The following is a 16,841-nucleotide window of genomic DNA, read 5'->3' as shown; positions in this document are numbered from 1 at the left end:
CATTTCCCTCAAATCCAATTACAGGATCATTTGGGGAAAGTGAGTGTTGTCTCCATTTCATTTGGATGCTAGAACTAATCTCTGTGGTAGGCTTAGCTAACTGAAATTTTGGGTGACCTGTAAATAGCATGAAATTTGTTGACAGAAAACATCTCCCAGAAGTGGTTTTTTTGTCCTCCCCGCCCCGCCCCCCCCCCAATTGCAGAGAGCCAATGGAAAAAGCCAGAGTAGAATTTGGCAGTAGGTACATTTAGCACAGCTCTCAGTGAAACACGGAGTTGCTGCAAATGTCACCGTTATTTAAAATAAATACTTTTAAGCCAAGCCCTTTATGAATTTAAAATCATTGGGTTTTTTTAATCTCATAGCGGAATGTCCTTTTTGTGACAGATTATTTTCATTGTTTTAACAACAGTAAAACAGAATTGGTGCAATCGCAAAACCTGAGGTAGACAACATGTTTCTGTGCGTGCGTGAAGGTACATTTCCCCGTGTCCTTATGCCCCAGAAGCCATTTGACTTCTCCTCCTCATGCCTTCAGGTTTGATCGTTTGCTTGTTTGTTTTCTGGTTTTGTTCTGTGCTTGTTTTGGAGGGACTCTCTTGGTTTTGTGATAGCATAGAGTTACCATTCTGATGAAAAAAACTTTCTTAGACAAAGGTTAAAATTGGGTAGTTAAAGGTTAAAATTGGGTGGAAAAAGGACATCACTTTTCAAAACGCAACAAACAAATTGAACTAACCAGATAAATCCTTAACTTCCTCATTTATTCGTCTCTCTTAATTAATCCTGGCTTCTTTGATTAGCTGTGTGAGGCAGGGACTTCCGTAAAGGATTTTGAAAATGGGATGTGGCCACCTGAGTCCTTAAATGCTTTAGAAAATTAGGTACTTCATCTACCGCCTTCTGAGACCATAGCACCGTAATTGCTGTTGAACAAAGGAAGAGAAGGGTTTCGTACAGGTAAAATAACCATTTTTGTTATGTTTTGTTTTGGAAGATCTTTTAATCCGGGAGAAATCCTGTTTATTTAAAAATACACATTTGATGGAGAAATAAACTCCTTCAAGAAATCCCTAATAAGAGACAGTCGTAAGTAGCAGGATAATTAATGTCACTAGAAATCTGATTTCCAATTTGGCAGTAACACTCAAAACTTGATTAGCAATCAGACATGAAGTTTTGATTGATAACAGCTTTGGTTCACAGGTCCGAATCCGGTATTGTCGTTTAACTTTAATGGAAACAGCTTTCTTTACAGCTGCAGTGTCACATTCTTGCCAGAATTGTGGAATTTTTCTAAAAAGTGTAATTCTTTGGATTTATGTGAAAGCTTAATGGGATCATAGTTGGCTGTTGACGGTACTTTTTGCCAGGTGCATTCACTCTTTTTTTCCAAATATTGTAAATGGTGCATTCAGTATGGGTCTAGAAGAAAACAGTGGATACTTTCTTTCGCTTTCTATTTAAACACACAAATTTAAACTATCAGTTAGATTTGGAAACACAGGCTATGAGACTTTTCATTGCATTTTGATCCCAGCTGCGCTGCACATTTAATAGCCCGAAGTACAATTTTTATAAGCTACAACTCTTCTGACTTTGGTTATTTAATTTGTAACGTGTCTTCTGAAAGGTATGTGTTTTCGGTGGATACAAGATTAAATATTTTCGTTAATGTCACCTTTAATAATTACCCCTTTTCTCATGTGTCTGGGCTAAATAGGTAAGACCCATGAGCAAAGACAAAAAGAAAAGAAATGTTTAATCCGGAAAAAGATTAATTCAGCAGAAAAAGAGGTATGGTTGTAAGTCCTTATTTCGTCTTAAACTTGCCTTGGTGGATTTCCTCTGCACAAATCACAAGTTGTACCTCGTGATCCCATTCAGCTTTAAAGCATCCAGTTCCAAGTGCGGTTATAAAATTTTCTGTGCCTGTAACTGTCACTGGTTCTCTCTTTACAGTTATGCAGTCAGGCTGCCTGGCCTGTCCTTTCTGACCCTCAGGAAGGAGGAGGGAAGGAAAAGGAGTCCGGTCAGTTTTTCCACATCATTCTTGGCAAAGTGAAGGGAGAGAGGAAAGCAGGTGATTATTCCTGCTCCTGAAAAATCTGGGAAGCCCACACGCAGACCTCGTGTGTTTCTCAGGATCCGCAGGAGAGCCAGGCCAGGGTATCTGCATGATGCAGCCAGGCTGTATTAACCTTTTTCCACACTTTTTTAATTTTTTTTTTTTGCTCAAGCAGTCTCGGCAATGCCTCTAAAGAAGGCTTGAGAAGGCTTGTGAGCCACAGCGTGCCTCTGCAGAGACTGTATTCAGAGCGCTCTGACAGTTAAAAAGTCTTGGAGTCGATAGCAAGAGAAGCTAATCACAATCTTGGGAAAAGATAGGATATGGAGAAGTAGCATGAAGGCAGGAAGGGCTTAGATTTGGTATGAGTGGGAAATTGTTGATGTTAACAGCAGCTGGTGAATGGAACAGATTATTTTTTCTTGCAGCATTTCCAGATGTCTTGATAGGGTGATTGCTCGGTGTCCCTAAGAGATATGTTACAGCCTATCTGGTTAGACAAAAAGGTTTGTGCCTGTAGCCAATGGACCACAATTGTCTGAAATATCTCTCTTGTTTTGGGGGCAAGGTTTCTTTGTGAGATATGCAAGTTTTAATGTCTTTAATAGGGTGTAAATGGAGATGTATAAATGAAATGGCAAAAATTGTTGACAAAAAAGGAAGGAAAATCTGCTTGAATCTTCTATGTTAAAACAGCCGAACAGTTTAAGGGCGAATTTCCTATCATTTGACCTCCTGTGTCATGTGTAGTTGTAGATCGAGAAAGGAAGCTCTTTTGTGTTTAGATGCTACTCCACTACAGGTAGAGGTTTTGGTCCAAAGAATCACATCTAAATACCTCTTCGCTTCCAAAGTTGGAGCTGCAAGTTCTGGTTTGAGCTGCTTTATGTCAGATAGGAAAATATCTGAGCAGAATATTCTTTCTTTAAGCTGATATGAAGGTCTAGAGTAGCTCTTGAACTCAGAAGAATCATGTATAGCCGAATTTATAAAGATTATTGGGATCCAGCTTCCCATAGATTTAGTTAAATGAGGACCAAAATGTCTTTGTGCAGCCTTGTCATAAACCACTGATAGCTCAGTGAATTTGGACATTATTGTTAGCACAATGATAATGCCCTTCTTAGGTCCCTGAGAAGGGTCTAATTATTGTTCAGATAGTTGGAAAGTTCACTACAACTAAGTAATTAAGAGTAAAAGTAGATTTAGTGAAGTGTTCAATCATAGTTTTTAGAAATTATTTTCTCTGCTTAAAAACTAAAATATGTGAAAAATCCAGAAGTATCCATTTGCGAAAGATCTTTGATTTTGGTTTCCTTGGTCTTATCAGACTTGACTGGGTTATCTCTTTCATTATTCAGAGAGCTGAAGTATTTCCTTTTAAAATAACTGTTTTCTACACAGTCACATATATGAGGAAGATCTTACTGATGTACGGTTGTTTGTTTTAGTCCCAGAGCCTTTTGAAAAACTAATATTTTCAAAATGGATTTTAATTCAGAGTAACTACATAAGCAAGATAGTCTCCAAAAATGTAGAACTAAGCTTGAATTAATAATTCTTCCATTTCTCTCATTCATAGTGATTGCACCTATGTCCCAGAGTCTTGACTTTCTTTGTAATCCTGTTTTTTCACTGATGCTTAATCTGCCCTTTCAGTATCATAGTCACAAGCGATTTGATCAGCAAGGTGAAAAGTATCAAACCATGAGGAGGCATGAAGAAGGTACTGAAGGAGGTTTAAAAAAGAAAAAGAAAGAGAAATTGGATCTTGTCTTCATTTAGAGGACAAATGGAGAAGAAAAGTCAATACAAAATATGGAGGTTGGATTTGGAGGGATGAAACAGTAGAAGAGCAAAAGAAGAGATATAAATTAAAGAAGAATAAGAGAAAAGGCTACAGAAAGCAGCTCAGAAAAATGACAGCTTTGTTGCTATTGAACGTTAACAATGGGTAAAAGACAAGGAGTGGAGGAATAGAAGAACAGGGCAGGAAAGTATAGCCACCTCTCTCAACAGCCCAAAACGGAGAATGGATTATCCTCTACAGCTGACAAATTGACAAATACGAGCAGATAGCTTCTCATTCCTAACAGCGTGGCGTTTAACAGTGATCGTTGTAGCTGAGGTGTTCAGACACAGTCGCGTTTTATCTCGACGATCAGGCACGGCACCTTAACTTGGAAGCAGTCTCCCCTGCTCCCCCATCCTAATGGGCAGGATGTGCTGCAGGAATACGCACACACGGCCGATGCTTGCAGGGTTTTTGCTTCCCCGCGGCCATAATGAGAGCTCTGTATAGGAGCTTCTAATTTACTCTTACCCCGAAGGACAGCATAAGTAAAATGGGAATGCTGTCAATGGGATGTGCTGTTGCTGTGAGCTCCTTTCTCCTTACGAATTCTGTGGGTGAAAACCAACTTGTTTCCTCAGAACATTGCTTGCACAAAGTCTATCAATTGGTCACGGAGAAAATCTTTAGAAGGGCTTATGACAAGGCACACTACTAAAAAACCCCAAAACGTAATTGCTGGCATTTGGCCTTGCAGCTCAGTGTGGGAACATCTCTTTCCCACGTGATGGAGGGGGAGCAGCGTAAGCGCATGTACAGCACCTTTGTACATACACAAACACAAATAGTTATAGTTAGTTCATGCCTTTGTTAGAAGTATATTAGTATCAAACCTTGGCTGTATTCCACTTCTGCTGTTTTCTTTGTGCAAAAAATAAATCTGTGTGTGGCCTTAAGTTCTATTTGTTATAAACAAGCATGATTAAAATCGACCCTATTTGCTCATGTGCCAAAATTGTCTCGGCGGGGGAATTTGGAGAACCCAAATTTATTTGCTTGGGCTCCTTGATTCTGCTGCTCTGCCGATTCCAGCCGCGGCTTTGGCCAAATACGAGCTGGAGGGCAGCCCAGCGTTTCCGCTGTGCTGTCAGGTACACCGTACTGGACAGGGACAGCTGGCCCACTCACTGGCTCTGCTGGCTCTGTACCAGGTGCAAATTCCCCTCTGATGGGAAAATTCTCTGCTGGGCAGCTGTAACCAGATTATGTGCCCTTTAAATTATTGCTCGCTAGGCAAAAAAAAAAAAAAAAAAAAAAAGCAGTGCCTTCCTGGAGCTTGAGCTTCTGTTCCTGGGACGTTCAGGGCAGTAAGAGTGGTAGGAAAGATGGAGCACACTGAGTGCTTTTAACAGTGTACGACTGAGCCAGCATCTCAGATTTTCTAGTTCAAACATCATTTGAAACAGCTTGAACGTTATAATGCGTTACTGAGATTTGCCCTTCTCAGGGGAATCTGGCATGTTTGGCCCATGCATTTTGTCGTGCTGATTTGCGGCTTGCAGGGCTCATGGGGGTCAGCAGTAGAGTACAGACTTTTCAGCACTTGAGCAATGAAGCATTGAGTAAAAGTTATTATTACCAATTAGTAGGGGCCTGTATGAAGCAAATCATTAGTCCTAGTTCAGTTATTAGTGGCCAGGTGTTCATGAAGTGTACCACATGCAACTAGCGTTATACCTTAGCTTCGTCAGCAGTCTCAGCTGAAGCCAATCACTTGACTACGTGACGTCCCTCCGCTATCTAGATATATTCTTTCCCCCCCGCAACACACACACTAAAACGCGTGTCTGGCGGCAGTGCGGAAATTTCTTTTGTTGCTACCAGGGTTGTGTACCTGGTGAGTGAATAAATTAGGGAATTCCACCCTCGAGAGCAGTAATCTGAAGCTTTTAATATACTGAATTCATTATATGAGGACAGATATTAGATTTCCAGTTTTGTTGTTGGTTGCTCATTCCTTTTTAAGAAGAAAATTGACATGTCAGAGAGTTGAGAGTTAAAGTGTAAACTGTCCTTGATCAAAACTGTTGTTTCTTTAGGGCTCCTGTTCTAGAAACCCTTAATGTCCAATATTTTCACATAGTTACCGGTTTACATAATGACTTTATAAGAGAAATTTTAGAAAGACGGCAACGTGAATTTAAGTTCTATTTAAGAATTTCATTAGCACTGTTATACTATATTATGACTGAAAATTAGGAAGTTAATGGGAAAAAGTTGGAATTGTGTCTTTACTGTTACTTCTATATTCTTGTTTTGCTGGGGGACTCAATAGATCTACCTCTGAGTAACTGATGAAGTCTTGATACACCAAATACTTATTGCACAGAAATGACTTGAGATATGTAACTGGAATACGTATTAGAAGTCTTTCTCCTGTTTCTTGGAGGAATGAATAGATATTTGGAATATTATTTTATCTTTGAGTAACTCAAATCTCTTGTGATTTTCAGTATTAGTGAAGAAATTGTTTGACTGACAATCTCCTTTAGGAGAACTTGAAGCCAATGAATTATAGAACGTTGTCAGTCATGAAGTCTGTCATATCGGGTCAGTCTTTCAGTAATAGTTGATTAGGGACATCTGGTGGTACAATAATGGAATAATTGTTTGAACACTTAAAACTAAAACTGCAATTGCCTTGGAATGATTACGGCAAAAACATAATTATGCTTATACTGTAATTGCTCTTCTATTTCAATATTATTCTAGAAACACACATGGGTTTATACTTTGCTTGGTACATGGTTTTAATGTACTGGTCCATGAAAAAGAAAAGTAGAAACTAAGGACCTATTCTTGAGTTGACGGCTTGCAGAAATAATATGTAGAGAACCCTTAACTCAGAGGGGCGTTTAACTTGCATTCACTTATAGATTTAAAAATGGAGTCATGATACTAGACTGTGGTTCTGGGGGTAGAAGTGGGTGTATATGTAAACCCTGTGCATTTGGGTTCTGTTTCTGGTTTTGCCGGTGATTTGTTCTGTGATTTTTCGGTAAAGCTAATTTCATTTGGAGATTAAGTCCATCTTTCTGCAAAAGCGGTATGGTAATTTTCAGCTTCTTTATTCCACAGGTGAAGAATCACTGAAAAATGAAATGCTTATGGATCTTTGATTGCAAAGTTCTTTAATAATTAAAGATACAATTTAATAATTAAAGATACAATAAAAAATTTTATTTGTGCAAGACAGTGAACTGCTAGGAATCCTACATATAATATGGTCAGTATTTTAGGTGCAGTAGTTTTACAAGAGAAATTCTTTTTAGGATGAATTTTCTAGTGCTATATATAACTATGTTAGTGTATAGTACTAGTATATATAACCATATAACTACTAAGTTAGAACTGTGCAGGTGGTGGCAGAAATAAATCCTTTTAAGCATATGCGCTGAAGGCCTTACCCTTGGGAAGCGTTTCCCAAGGATATTTAGGATTGTGAAATTTTAACAGGAACTCATGGGGCACTTGCCTTGCGGGACAAATCAAGACATGTTTGATCTGTGGGCTTCTTCCATGAGCAGAAGGTACCTCGGAGCCAGGAGCGTGTTCTGCCTTCTCATGTTGAGGCTCATTCAGGTGGAAAGGGAAGGCAACCCAGGCACTCGCACACCAATAACGGCTTGAATGACAGTCGATCTGCATAACATAGCCGGAGGATTGAAGCCTCACACCAGGCCACTATGATCAGTAATCCTGAGCTGGAAACGAGCCACTATCTCATTATATTCTTCCTTCTTCTTATACATACAGCCGTCAGTAGCGCACACTAACCACATGTGGTGCCTTTTGGGAGATGATATCATGTGCTCTTGGGACGGTGCAGACACAGACTTTCCAGGAATGTCTTGGTCTACGTAGGCAGAAGGAAAAAGATTCGATTTGGTCGCTCCTGTTTCTGAAGCTTTTGCGACTGCCGTGCTGTCTTCTCCTAGAGTAAATGTGTTCTTGAAACAATGATCAGGATAACTACTATTTTGTGTTCTATATATTGTGTCAGGAATGCATTTTTTACCATGATCTGTTCCCCTTGCAATCGTGTAAGGAGAAAAAGGGAGGAGAAAAAACAAGTATCTGTTCTTTGCTTTCCTATCAACATGCTCCTGGTACTGGGAGAAGTCTTCCAGGAAGAATCTGCAGCAGCTGCAGGCTTCACTCCCATTCATCGGATCCTGTGCAGAAAAATGTCAATAAACTAAAGCTTTCACAGCCAGAGTGTGGTGGTTGTTCACGTAAGGCACCCTCTAGTATATAAGGAAGAGTATATGCAATCAAGCTCAGAATCAGAACAACTGCTACATGATTGAACAACTGTGACTTTCAGATTGAGAATTTTCTTAAAGTGAGGTATTGCAGGGATCAGCACAGTACAAAGTAGAACAGTTTTTCTCAAAATCAGAATAACAGTTCTCGGCAATTCTTTACAATAGAGTATTTTTTAAATCTAGGTGCAGTCTTCCTTTCTCTCCTTGCAGTAACCCTTATGTTTCAGAAGACTCATCATGACTTCTTTTCCATACAGTAGCAATTCTTTGTCACGTGAAATTTTCCATTGCCACCCTAATGATTCTGTCACCGTCCTTTAAGAATTTCTCCACCCTTGCCGTTGATAAAAGAGAGAGGCACTGGCATTTATATGCTGTATGTACCTTTTGTTTCTAAGATGTTCCAAGACTGTGATGACAACTTGAAGTTGGGGATTGCTGTGGAGTTGTTACAGACTTGCTGTTTTCCATTAATGAGAAACTGATGTTCTTCCAGAGCCCTTCTGCATAATATTTAATGTGTAACACGTTACCTTGCAAGCAGTCCGTTACAGAAAAGATTGTTGTTTTTATGTTTCAGGTGCAAAGATGGCTTGAAAGGGTTTACGTACTCTGCACTGAAGTAAGTAAAGAAAATAGTTTCTCTGAGTACCTAGCTTAAAGTGATGATTTTGGGGAGTTGTGCACAATGAAAGCTGCGTTATGTGAAAACAGAGTTTTCTTAAGAAAAAAAAGCGTGCTGTTGTAAAACTTTTCCAACTTCTGGGCTATACTGCATATTTTTAAAAAGGCATAATATGCTGGCAAGAAAGGGATCTTTTCATATTTGAGACCATTATAGAAGGGAAATGCAGACATATGGTTATACATTTTTGAAGGAACATTAATCTTTCCATTTTCTAAAATTGGGGTTCGTGGTTCCCAGTATTCTTCTGGAAAGGAAATGGCTGCTGCATTTTGACCTGGAGTTTATCTGCAGTATTTACCAGAGTTGAATGAATACATTAGTAGATCTGTGACCAGCACCAAAATCAGGCATGGAGTTTTAGCATATTCACTTGAGAAAGCCTGTAAACCTTGTGTGCCTTGTTGTAATCCAGGCTTGCGTAGAATTTATTTTGTGGTGGGACTCGATCTGGTGTCACTCACTCGTTTGTGTGGTAACACAGAATTTCCCTGGCTTAGTGTCTTGTGTCGGTAGTACGTCTTCACACATTGTTCTCGTCTTTCCCTTACCGTATTCCCTCACCTGTCTATCACTAAGATAGCCCAGTGCATGGACAGTGTCAGCTCACAGGTGAAGAAAAGGACTGAAGCTGAGGTCAAGCAAAACAGAGTTGCTGTTGCTGATAGTGGAAAGTATTTTAGAGAGTTTGCGGCCATGAAACAGCCGTGGAATTTGATAAAAGGTGCCAATAGTTAAATAAGTCGGTTCATAGTTTAGAAATTTGGACATGAAGCACTCATATGGCAACATGCATAAACGGTGCTTTCTGAAGCCACCAGTTTACTGGGACATTCTGTCACATGCTGAATGACGTAAATTAATTTATATCTTCACCAACCCTCAACGAGACTACTTGGATTATAGGGCAAACTCTTGGGAAACGGTACATCTTGCCATAGTGATCTTCTTTGCTCTTAATGTCAAGACTAGTTAAGATAAACCAGTGCATAGACAATAGCAACCGGTGAAGAAAGAAGGCTGAAGACGAAGCCAAGCAAAACAAAGTTGATATTGTTGGTAGGAGAAAAGACATTTAGAAGGTTTTACAAGAGAGGTATTGAACTTTGATTATCAAACTTTGTGTCACCTTTTGCTGCAAATAACTTAAAATATGTGCCTTTTTATTTTTTTATTCAGTATTCTTCCTTTGTTGGAGATGGACTTCCCCAATACCATTCTTTTACTGGTTTTAAAGAATTACTGGCAGCAATGTTGGCCATAGCTGAAGTTTAAATATATGTTGGTGGGTTGATCTTTTTGAAGAGACACAAGGTTTGGCACCTGTTGAGGATGCGTTTTCTTTTGCAGACCTGTGGGCAACTTCAAGCTTATGTTAAAGACTTTACAGACTTGTATAGACCTTTAGGTACTTTTTGAGTAAGGTACTTACATAACTGGTGTTTTATTCTTTTTTTTTTTTTTTCTTTCAGGTTCATCGTCGGGAAAGAAGAAATTCCCAGTCATTCGTTCTCACCAGAGGCAGCATTTTCAAAAATAGATAGAAAGATAAAGCATTGTGAAAAAATATCACAGCCAATGAACATACTGGCTCTAACAAAAAAACTCATGGACAAAGTGTGAGTCAAAGGAAAACAAAGCAAAAACAAAGCATAATTAGTCATTTTTACTTAGCCTGTTTTCGTGTTTTGTTAGACTGTATGTTACAGTGTTTTATGATTCTTTGACTTTGCATTTAAGAGATAGGCATTTTGTTTTTGTGGATAGCTGGCAATAACAAATTATGAACTCTAATGAGAGCAAAGTTTAAGACCTGTGTGTCGTAGCAGGGCTTCAGTATGACTTGCAGTGCATGGTTCTCTAAGAAGGGAGTACAAGTTTCTGTCAGTTTTGAGTGGTAGAGCGGTGTTTGATTTTTCAGCAGTTTTCAGCAAAACTGGCTCATGGCCTGGTTCTGCTGGCACTAGCAGTGGTCTTAAGGAGGGAAAACTATACAGCAATGCTCCTTATGTAGGTCACCTTACCATTACATCATCTTTGCAGGCACCCGTGTATTGCATTAGAGAGAACGACCTAAGAGCAGGATGGGTAACAGTTGGCCTGCATCGTACCTCAGGCAATAGGAACTTCCAAAGCAAAGAGGGAGTCTATTCTGCACAAGCCCAGATGCCTCTATCAAGTGAACCCCCGTGTGAAACTGGCAGTCAGAGCCTGATATCTCTCCTTATGTGCTAGAACACATTTTTTTTTCGGGATCGTTTATGTGTTTTAGCTTAGAGAGTCAGTGGATGAAAGGTAACACAAGTAATCTAGGGATCAAAATTTTGGCTGGGTGCACACTCTGAATCACTAGTGTGCATAAGATGAGTGTTGATGCTGCTGTGATCCAAAAAATGTTTTGATGGCTTGAGCATGCAACTTGGTGTCTCCAGAGAAGGTCAGAATCTAGTTTATTAGCTTATTGATGACCGGAATACTAGTGAGCGTGGCCTAGAATATAGATAAATTTCTGCCTGAAAGAGCGAGCATTCAGAGTCTCCTAGGTAAAATAGACTTTTCCTTCATTGTTCTCTTGAACTTAGGCAATTAATTTTTCTTAAAGGTAGAGTATGAGTGCATAAAGGGTTTGTTGAGTGTCTGCCTTAATAGGAAATTTAGGTGCCTGTCTCACAGTTTGGATGATGCCTAGGGCAGCTAACTGGATCCACTGAGAAAAGAAATGTGTCCGAGATTCTTGATTTAGATGCCAAACTGCAGCCCTGAGATAGACACTCTGTAGAACCTGAAGTTCAGATGCAGAAATCATCTCCTATATTTAGGTGTCTGAGTTGCACATCTGAGTATAAGCTAGTAGTTCAGCCCTCTCTTTGAAATGATGGCTGGAGGCAAAGAGTAGATGAAGACTTGGTTTCTAGTCCCATTGTAAGTGAAGCTGTTCAGGAGTAACATCTATCTTTGTTTTGACACAGCAATTGTAGATCAGCCTTTAGTTGCTTCCTCTTGTCTTTATCTGATAGGACTTAAAGGACCTTAATCTTTTTTTTTTTTTTTTTAACCTCCATAGTGGAATTTTTGCTGTAGGCATGATATCTGAGTACTTAGAACATTATTTGTAATGAAGTAATATCCTTTATTATTCCAATTGATGAAGTAGCAAAGATTAGACAATTGTGAAGAGGCACTTGTGTTTTTGAAAACTTTCCTGGTTTTCTAACTATACAAGGCAGTCAGCTAAAACACATTAATTCTAACTGCAAACCTTGACTTTTTGCCTAAAGAGAAAGGTTTTGAGAAGGTGCATAGTAAGCCTTTGTTGTCTGTCCATAGTTATTTGGTAGCAAGAGTGACCTTTGACAGGTCTCAATTAGCTGGTTATCTACGGTGGAGATATATTTGCATTAGACTGCTACAACTGAATCTGGGATAAGCTTCCCTTACTGTCAGTGGAGAGAAACAGGCTGTTCAAGCGGGTAGCTACTCTGCAGCTTCTTCTGCAATTGGTAAAATGATTATTTTTTGCTTCTAATAGTGCCCACTTCCCTGCACTGACTATAGGATCCCGATGTAACTAGCTCAGGTCATCTGAAGTTAAGTAAGAGAGGTTCCTGCTCTGTCTACCGAATCCAATTTACTGTGTTTTATTGTGAACTTAAAGAAAGGACATCATACAGCTATTTAGTCTAATGTGCTCAGATGAGGTACTTCTGCTGTGCTTGATTTATCTGCTTCATGCATGTTGTGTACCATGAGGAGGCGTTCATTATAGGGAAGATGGGATAAGAAATAGTAGAAGGGTCTGATCATGTCACATCTGTGAATCTTCACTTCCATTGACCTCTTCAGGAGCAGTTTTATGACCAGATCTTTACCTACTCACATGCAGGAAAGAAATAAATCTTCGAAGTGCATTGTGTTCTCAAAGTAGTGGTTTTTATTACATGCTCAGATAATGAACAAACATGAAATGGCCTGCATCACATAGCTGCTTCCTCTGATTTGCTGTATTTTAAAAATGAAAAATGTGAGGGAAATTAGCATTAACTTTTCAGGGAGAGATGGAATTTGGCAGCAAAAGATCTACAAACAGAAGACGACAGCTGCAGCTACATGCAATTTCTTTTAGCTGAGTTCTTTATACCTTTTCTATCTTAAATTCCCCTTATTCAGTTCATTAGTGATAGTTAACAGTCCCTCTATTCATTAAATACCCTAAAGGGGCTAAGAGAGTCAGGGTGGAGAAGAGTATTCTTCCTTTAAGATTTTGAAACTCCCTCCTCAGATATTCAGAAAACTTCCAATTTTCAGTCCTTATGCTCTCACAGGTTTTTCTTCCATATGGTTCTTTTCAATATAATTGAGTCTAAATGCCTGTAACCTGATCACGTTCTCATTACAATTTTTGCTACATAAACAGACCTCATGGATGATTTATGGCCATTAGACTTTATGCTACAAGATTCAAAACTTCTACGATATTTGGCACAGTATATAAATTGTGTAATTTATTTTGTGTTAAACCTTGAATACTTGGCTACAGCAAAATATAATGTTCATACCTGCTATGACATTACTTCCTTCTAATTCTGCATAATGCAGGGCTAACAGCGGTACAATCCGCACATCCCACCATCGCAAACCAATCTCTTCTATATGCTCACGGTCAAAATTCTCAGTCCCAAGTGAGAGCCACAGAAAAATCTATACAGTAGGAGTATTAGCCCAGAAGTGAAATGATTATAACAGAGAGAAGACTTGCTGGAAATCTCTTTGCATTTTTATTTTCTACATTACCTTCCAATAAACCCTAAAGTGGTGTGAATGGTATAAGGACACAAGTAATGGAAACTTGCTCAAATACGCTTCCAGAACCATGGAGTGGAAACAGACTGAGAAGGGTAGTCCCACTAGCGTTATGTGACATGGTTTTTCCCTGTTGGCCACAGCAGAAAGTTTTGTTGTTTAATTTTGTATTTATAGGTGCAGCATTGAAAGGAAAAGAGGTTGGATGAAAATAAGTGTCCAGACATTTCTGCAGTACAACTAAAGTATTGTTTGTTTTTATTGCACTTTTATGGCATTATAAAAGTTCACAGTGCCCTCCAATAGGTAATGTGAAAAATGAATAGTGGGACAATAGCATTTTATGTGTTTTTAGGCAAGAAAAATTTATGAAGTCTCCTGTTGATTACACTGAAAACAGCTATGAGTTAATATGTGTTTCATTGTGCTTTTTGCAGGTGCAAACATGGCCCTAGGCATCGATGCTGTAAACACTATGAAGATAATTGCATCTCATATTGTATTAAAGTAAGTGCAAAAGATGTTGGATTGACAAACTCTGGCAAAGGCAGGGTAAACGTCTTGAGTCGGAAAAAACATATACTTAGGAAATGAGAAAGCATCCTGTTACTGATTCTTTTTCTATTGAAAATGTGGCAAGTTTGAAAACAGATTTTCTCAATTTAGGAGCGGGGGGTTAGTGTTTTCTAGTCTTCTGGTTTAGCTGAAGAAAACGAATAGCCTAAAACGTGTGGGAAGAACGGACTGGCGAGCAAGGAACTCGTTTAGCTATGTGATGCACTTCACAACTGAGCCCGCCTGCGACTCCACCCTAAATAAAGCACCTGGAATGTGCTGTTTTGGCAGAGGGACGTTGCAGTGGCGTGCATACAGCTGTGCATATCTGGCACACTGGGGCCTGCTTCTGCACTCACTCCTCTGTCAATTTATTTTAAGGAGTTAGGGTAATGAGAGATTGGTCACAGTTGCTGCACGCAGGAAGAGCTGTCTGTGTCCAGTGGCCTAGGCTGCCGGTTTTATAATACGATCAGCGCATTTTTTTTCAGAGGAATACTGGATAGAGGAGATTGTTTTGGCTAGAGTTAGACTGGCGCAGGTGGTACCACCTGCTATGCCTTTTTTAGGAGTTGGTGAAACTCCAGAAGATCTTGATCTCTTAATATTTTCCTCATTTTTTAACTTACGGAACAGCAAAAATGGGTAGCTGGATTTGAGGATTTTCAGATGCTTCTTATATTTTTTACTTTGACAAATAACTTTTTAAATTAAAATTTTATATGTGGGTTTTTATGTCGTGCCAAGAGTGCTATGGTTAAGATTTAGCATCAGGAGAGGTCTAGCAGTTATTTTTAGTATAGGTGTGTAGTATATCATATTGTGTTGCTTAGAGTTATTTTGTCTTTTAGTTAAGTCTTTTTGCACTGCAGTATATTAGCCTTCCAGTGTGCGTAAGCTGCACTGAAGTTGATGGTATCTCAGAGAGAGTGCTTAAGTCTTCTGTTGAATTAGGATGAGAATGTATAACGCAACATTCACAAAGAGTTCAGGATAATTATATCACCTTTCTGTTGCAGGTATGATGACATATATTTATTTATAATCCTGACAAAATCAGGATTAAAATAACGAAATAGTTTTGTGCAGGGACAGAGAGAGGAATCGTCCAGCACCTTATTTGCCATTACTTTGTTCAGAATTTGCCTACTTTGAAAGCTCTTTGAATTTTATCTTTTTTTAATAGGACACAAGATATCAGCAAAGTTAGCATAACTTCAGTATAGAAAGAGCCTGCTCAGGGACTAAATGGCAACAGTATTCAGAGGGCAGGTATAGATTATATGAGACTTGCCTGGTTAAGTTTCTGTATAATTTTTGCATAGTAACTTAAGTTTTATATTATATTTCCTTTTGGTGGCATATGCTTATAACCGTCATTGCAAGTCAGCCTTGTATGTGCAGCTATATACATTAGATAACGCTCAGCAACCTAGGTTCTTTTGGTTCCTGGTTATGATAATAATATCTACAAACTGTTACCAGTTTGATAATCGGGTATGCTTGTGAAACTTGGACTGCTGCTTCAAATTAGGGTTTTTTTCAACTTTGCAGCGCTGTCTCAGTCCACTTGCTCTCTCATTCCTGGGCTATGTCTTTTCTTCAGGGCATAACGTCTATGGGATGCAGACTTTCCATGTGCTTTGTGCTTATTCGGTGTCTGGCCCAGTGAGGTTGCTGTTCAGTGACTTCAGGACACCTTTGTCTCCCATTTTCTGAAAGCTCATATTTGGTCAGCACCCTTCAGAGAGAAAACATTCCCTGTAAACGTTTGAGTCCTGTGTTTTCCCCCATTTCTGGCCATCAGACTGAATGTCAGTGAATGAAGCAGTGAAGTTTGTATTCAAAACAAAGGTTGAAAATCAAAAAAGGTGCTTTTAAAGATTAATGAGGTATCTTCCAACCAAAAAATGGATAAATTTTATTCAGACCTCTCAGAGAAGTTCAGCCATAAGGTAAGAATAATGATAGGAAGTTTTGGAGAAAGTTATAAGAAACTGGGGAGAATAATCTGGTATTAAATCATGAATGTGATCTTGTGACATGATGTGAAAAAACAGATCTGCACCCAAGGTGGAATAGCAGGAAAAATTCATTGGAACGCATGTTATCCTTTTTCGGTAGTTCTACACGTAATCTCCCTTTCAGTTTGGCTGGTTTTCTTACTGCAGACTTCACTAAGCCTCCAATTTGACTGAGGGAGAGTGTGTGAGTGTATGCCATGCCATCAGTGTCAATTCCTAATTCTCACACTTCCTGAAATTTATTTTGTTTGGGCTTTTTCCTCCTTCAGTGCTTCCTCCAGATATTTGACTGTGGGTTTTGGGGTTTTTTTCCCGCTCACCACATTACTTTCCTTCATCGGCCCATTTGTGGTTAAAAAGGGGAGCGGTAACCTGGAAATTAAGCCACCAGGATTATTTTGAAGGATAGAATTTTGGAGCAGAAGATAAAACAGTGTCCTTTGAGGCCTTTCAAATATTTATATAAATTAAAGGAGAGTCAGTTGTCTAGGATTTTATTGCCTTTGCTATTTTACAGGGAAATTTGGAAGAAAAATCTGGGTTTGAGTTTGAGGATGGGGATGTGTTCTCCATAGCGGCTGCAGGG

The 16,841-nt window shown here is 39.1% G+C and overlaps 1 protein-coding gene across 3 annotated transcripts in view; it reads left to right on the top strand.

Annotated features, from left to right (window-relative positions):
• The window catches only part of TMEM135 (transmembrane protein 135), a 186,688-nt gene that overhangs the window by 158,618 nt on the left and 11,229 nt on the right, over positions 1-16,841 (top strand). For all 3 annotated transcript variants that reach the window (XM_068930540.1, XM_068930538.1, XM_068930541.1), the window contains 3 exons: positions 8,772-8,813; positions 10,349-10,495; positions 14,114-14,183. In XM_068930540.1, the coding sequence (XP_068786641.1) occupies positions 8,772-8,813; positions 10,349-10,495; positions 14,114-14,183 (259 nt within the window). The remainder of the gene's footprint in view (positions 1-8,771; positions 8,814-10,348; positions 10,496-14,113; positions 14,184-16,841) is intronic.

The sequence above is a fragment of the Struthio camelus genome, chromosome 1 (genome assembly GCF_040807025.1).
Source record: "Struthio camelus isolate bStrCam1 chromosome 1, bStrCam1.hap1, whole genome shotgun sequence".
Taxonomy (NCBI): domain Eukaryota; kingdom Metazoa; phylum Chordata; class Aves; order Struthioniformes; family Struthionidae; genus Struthio; species Struthio camelus.
Note: the sequence above shows the minus strand (reverse complement) of the source record. Positions and strands in the feature narration are given on the sequence as shown.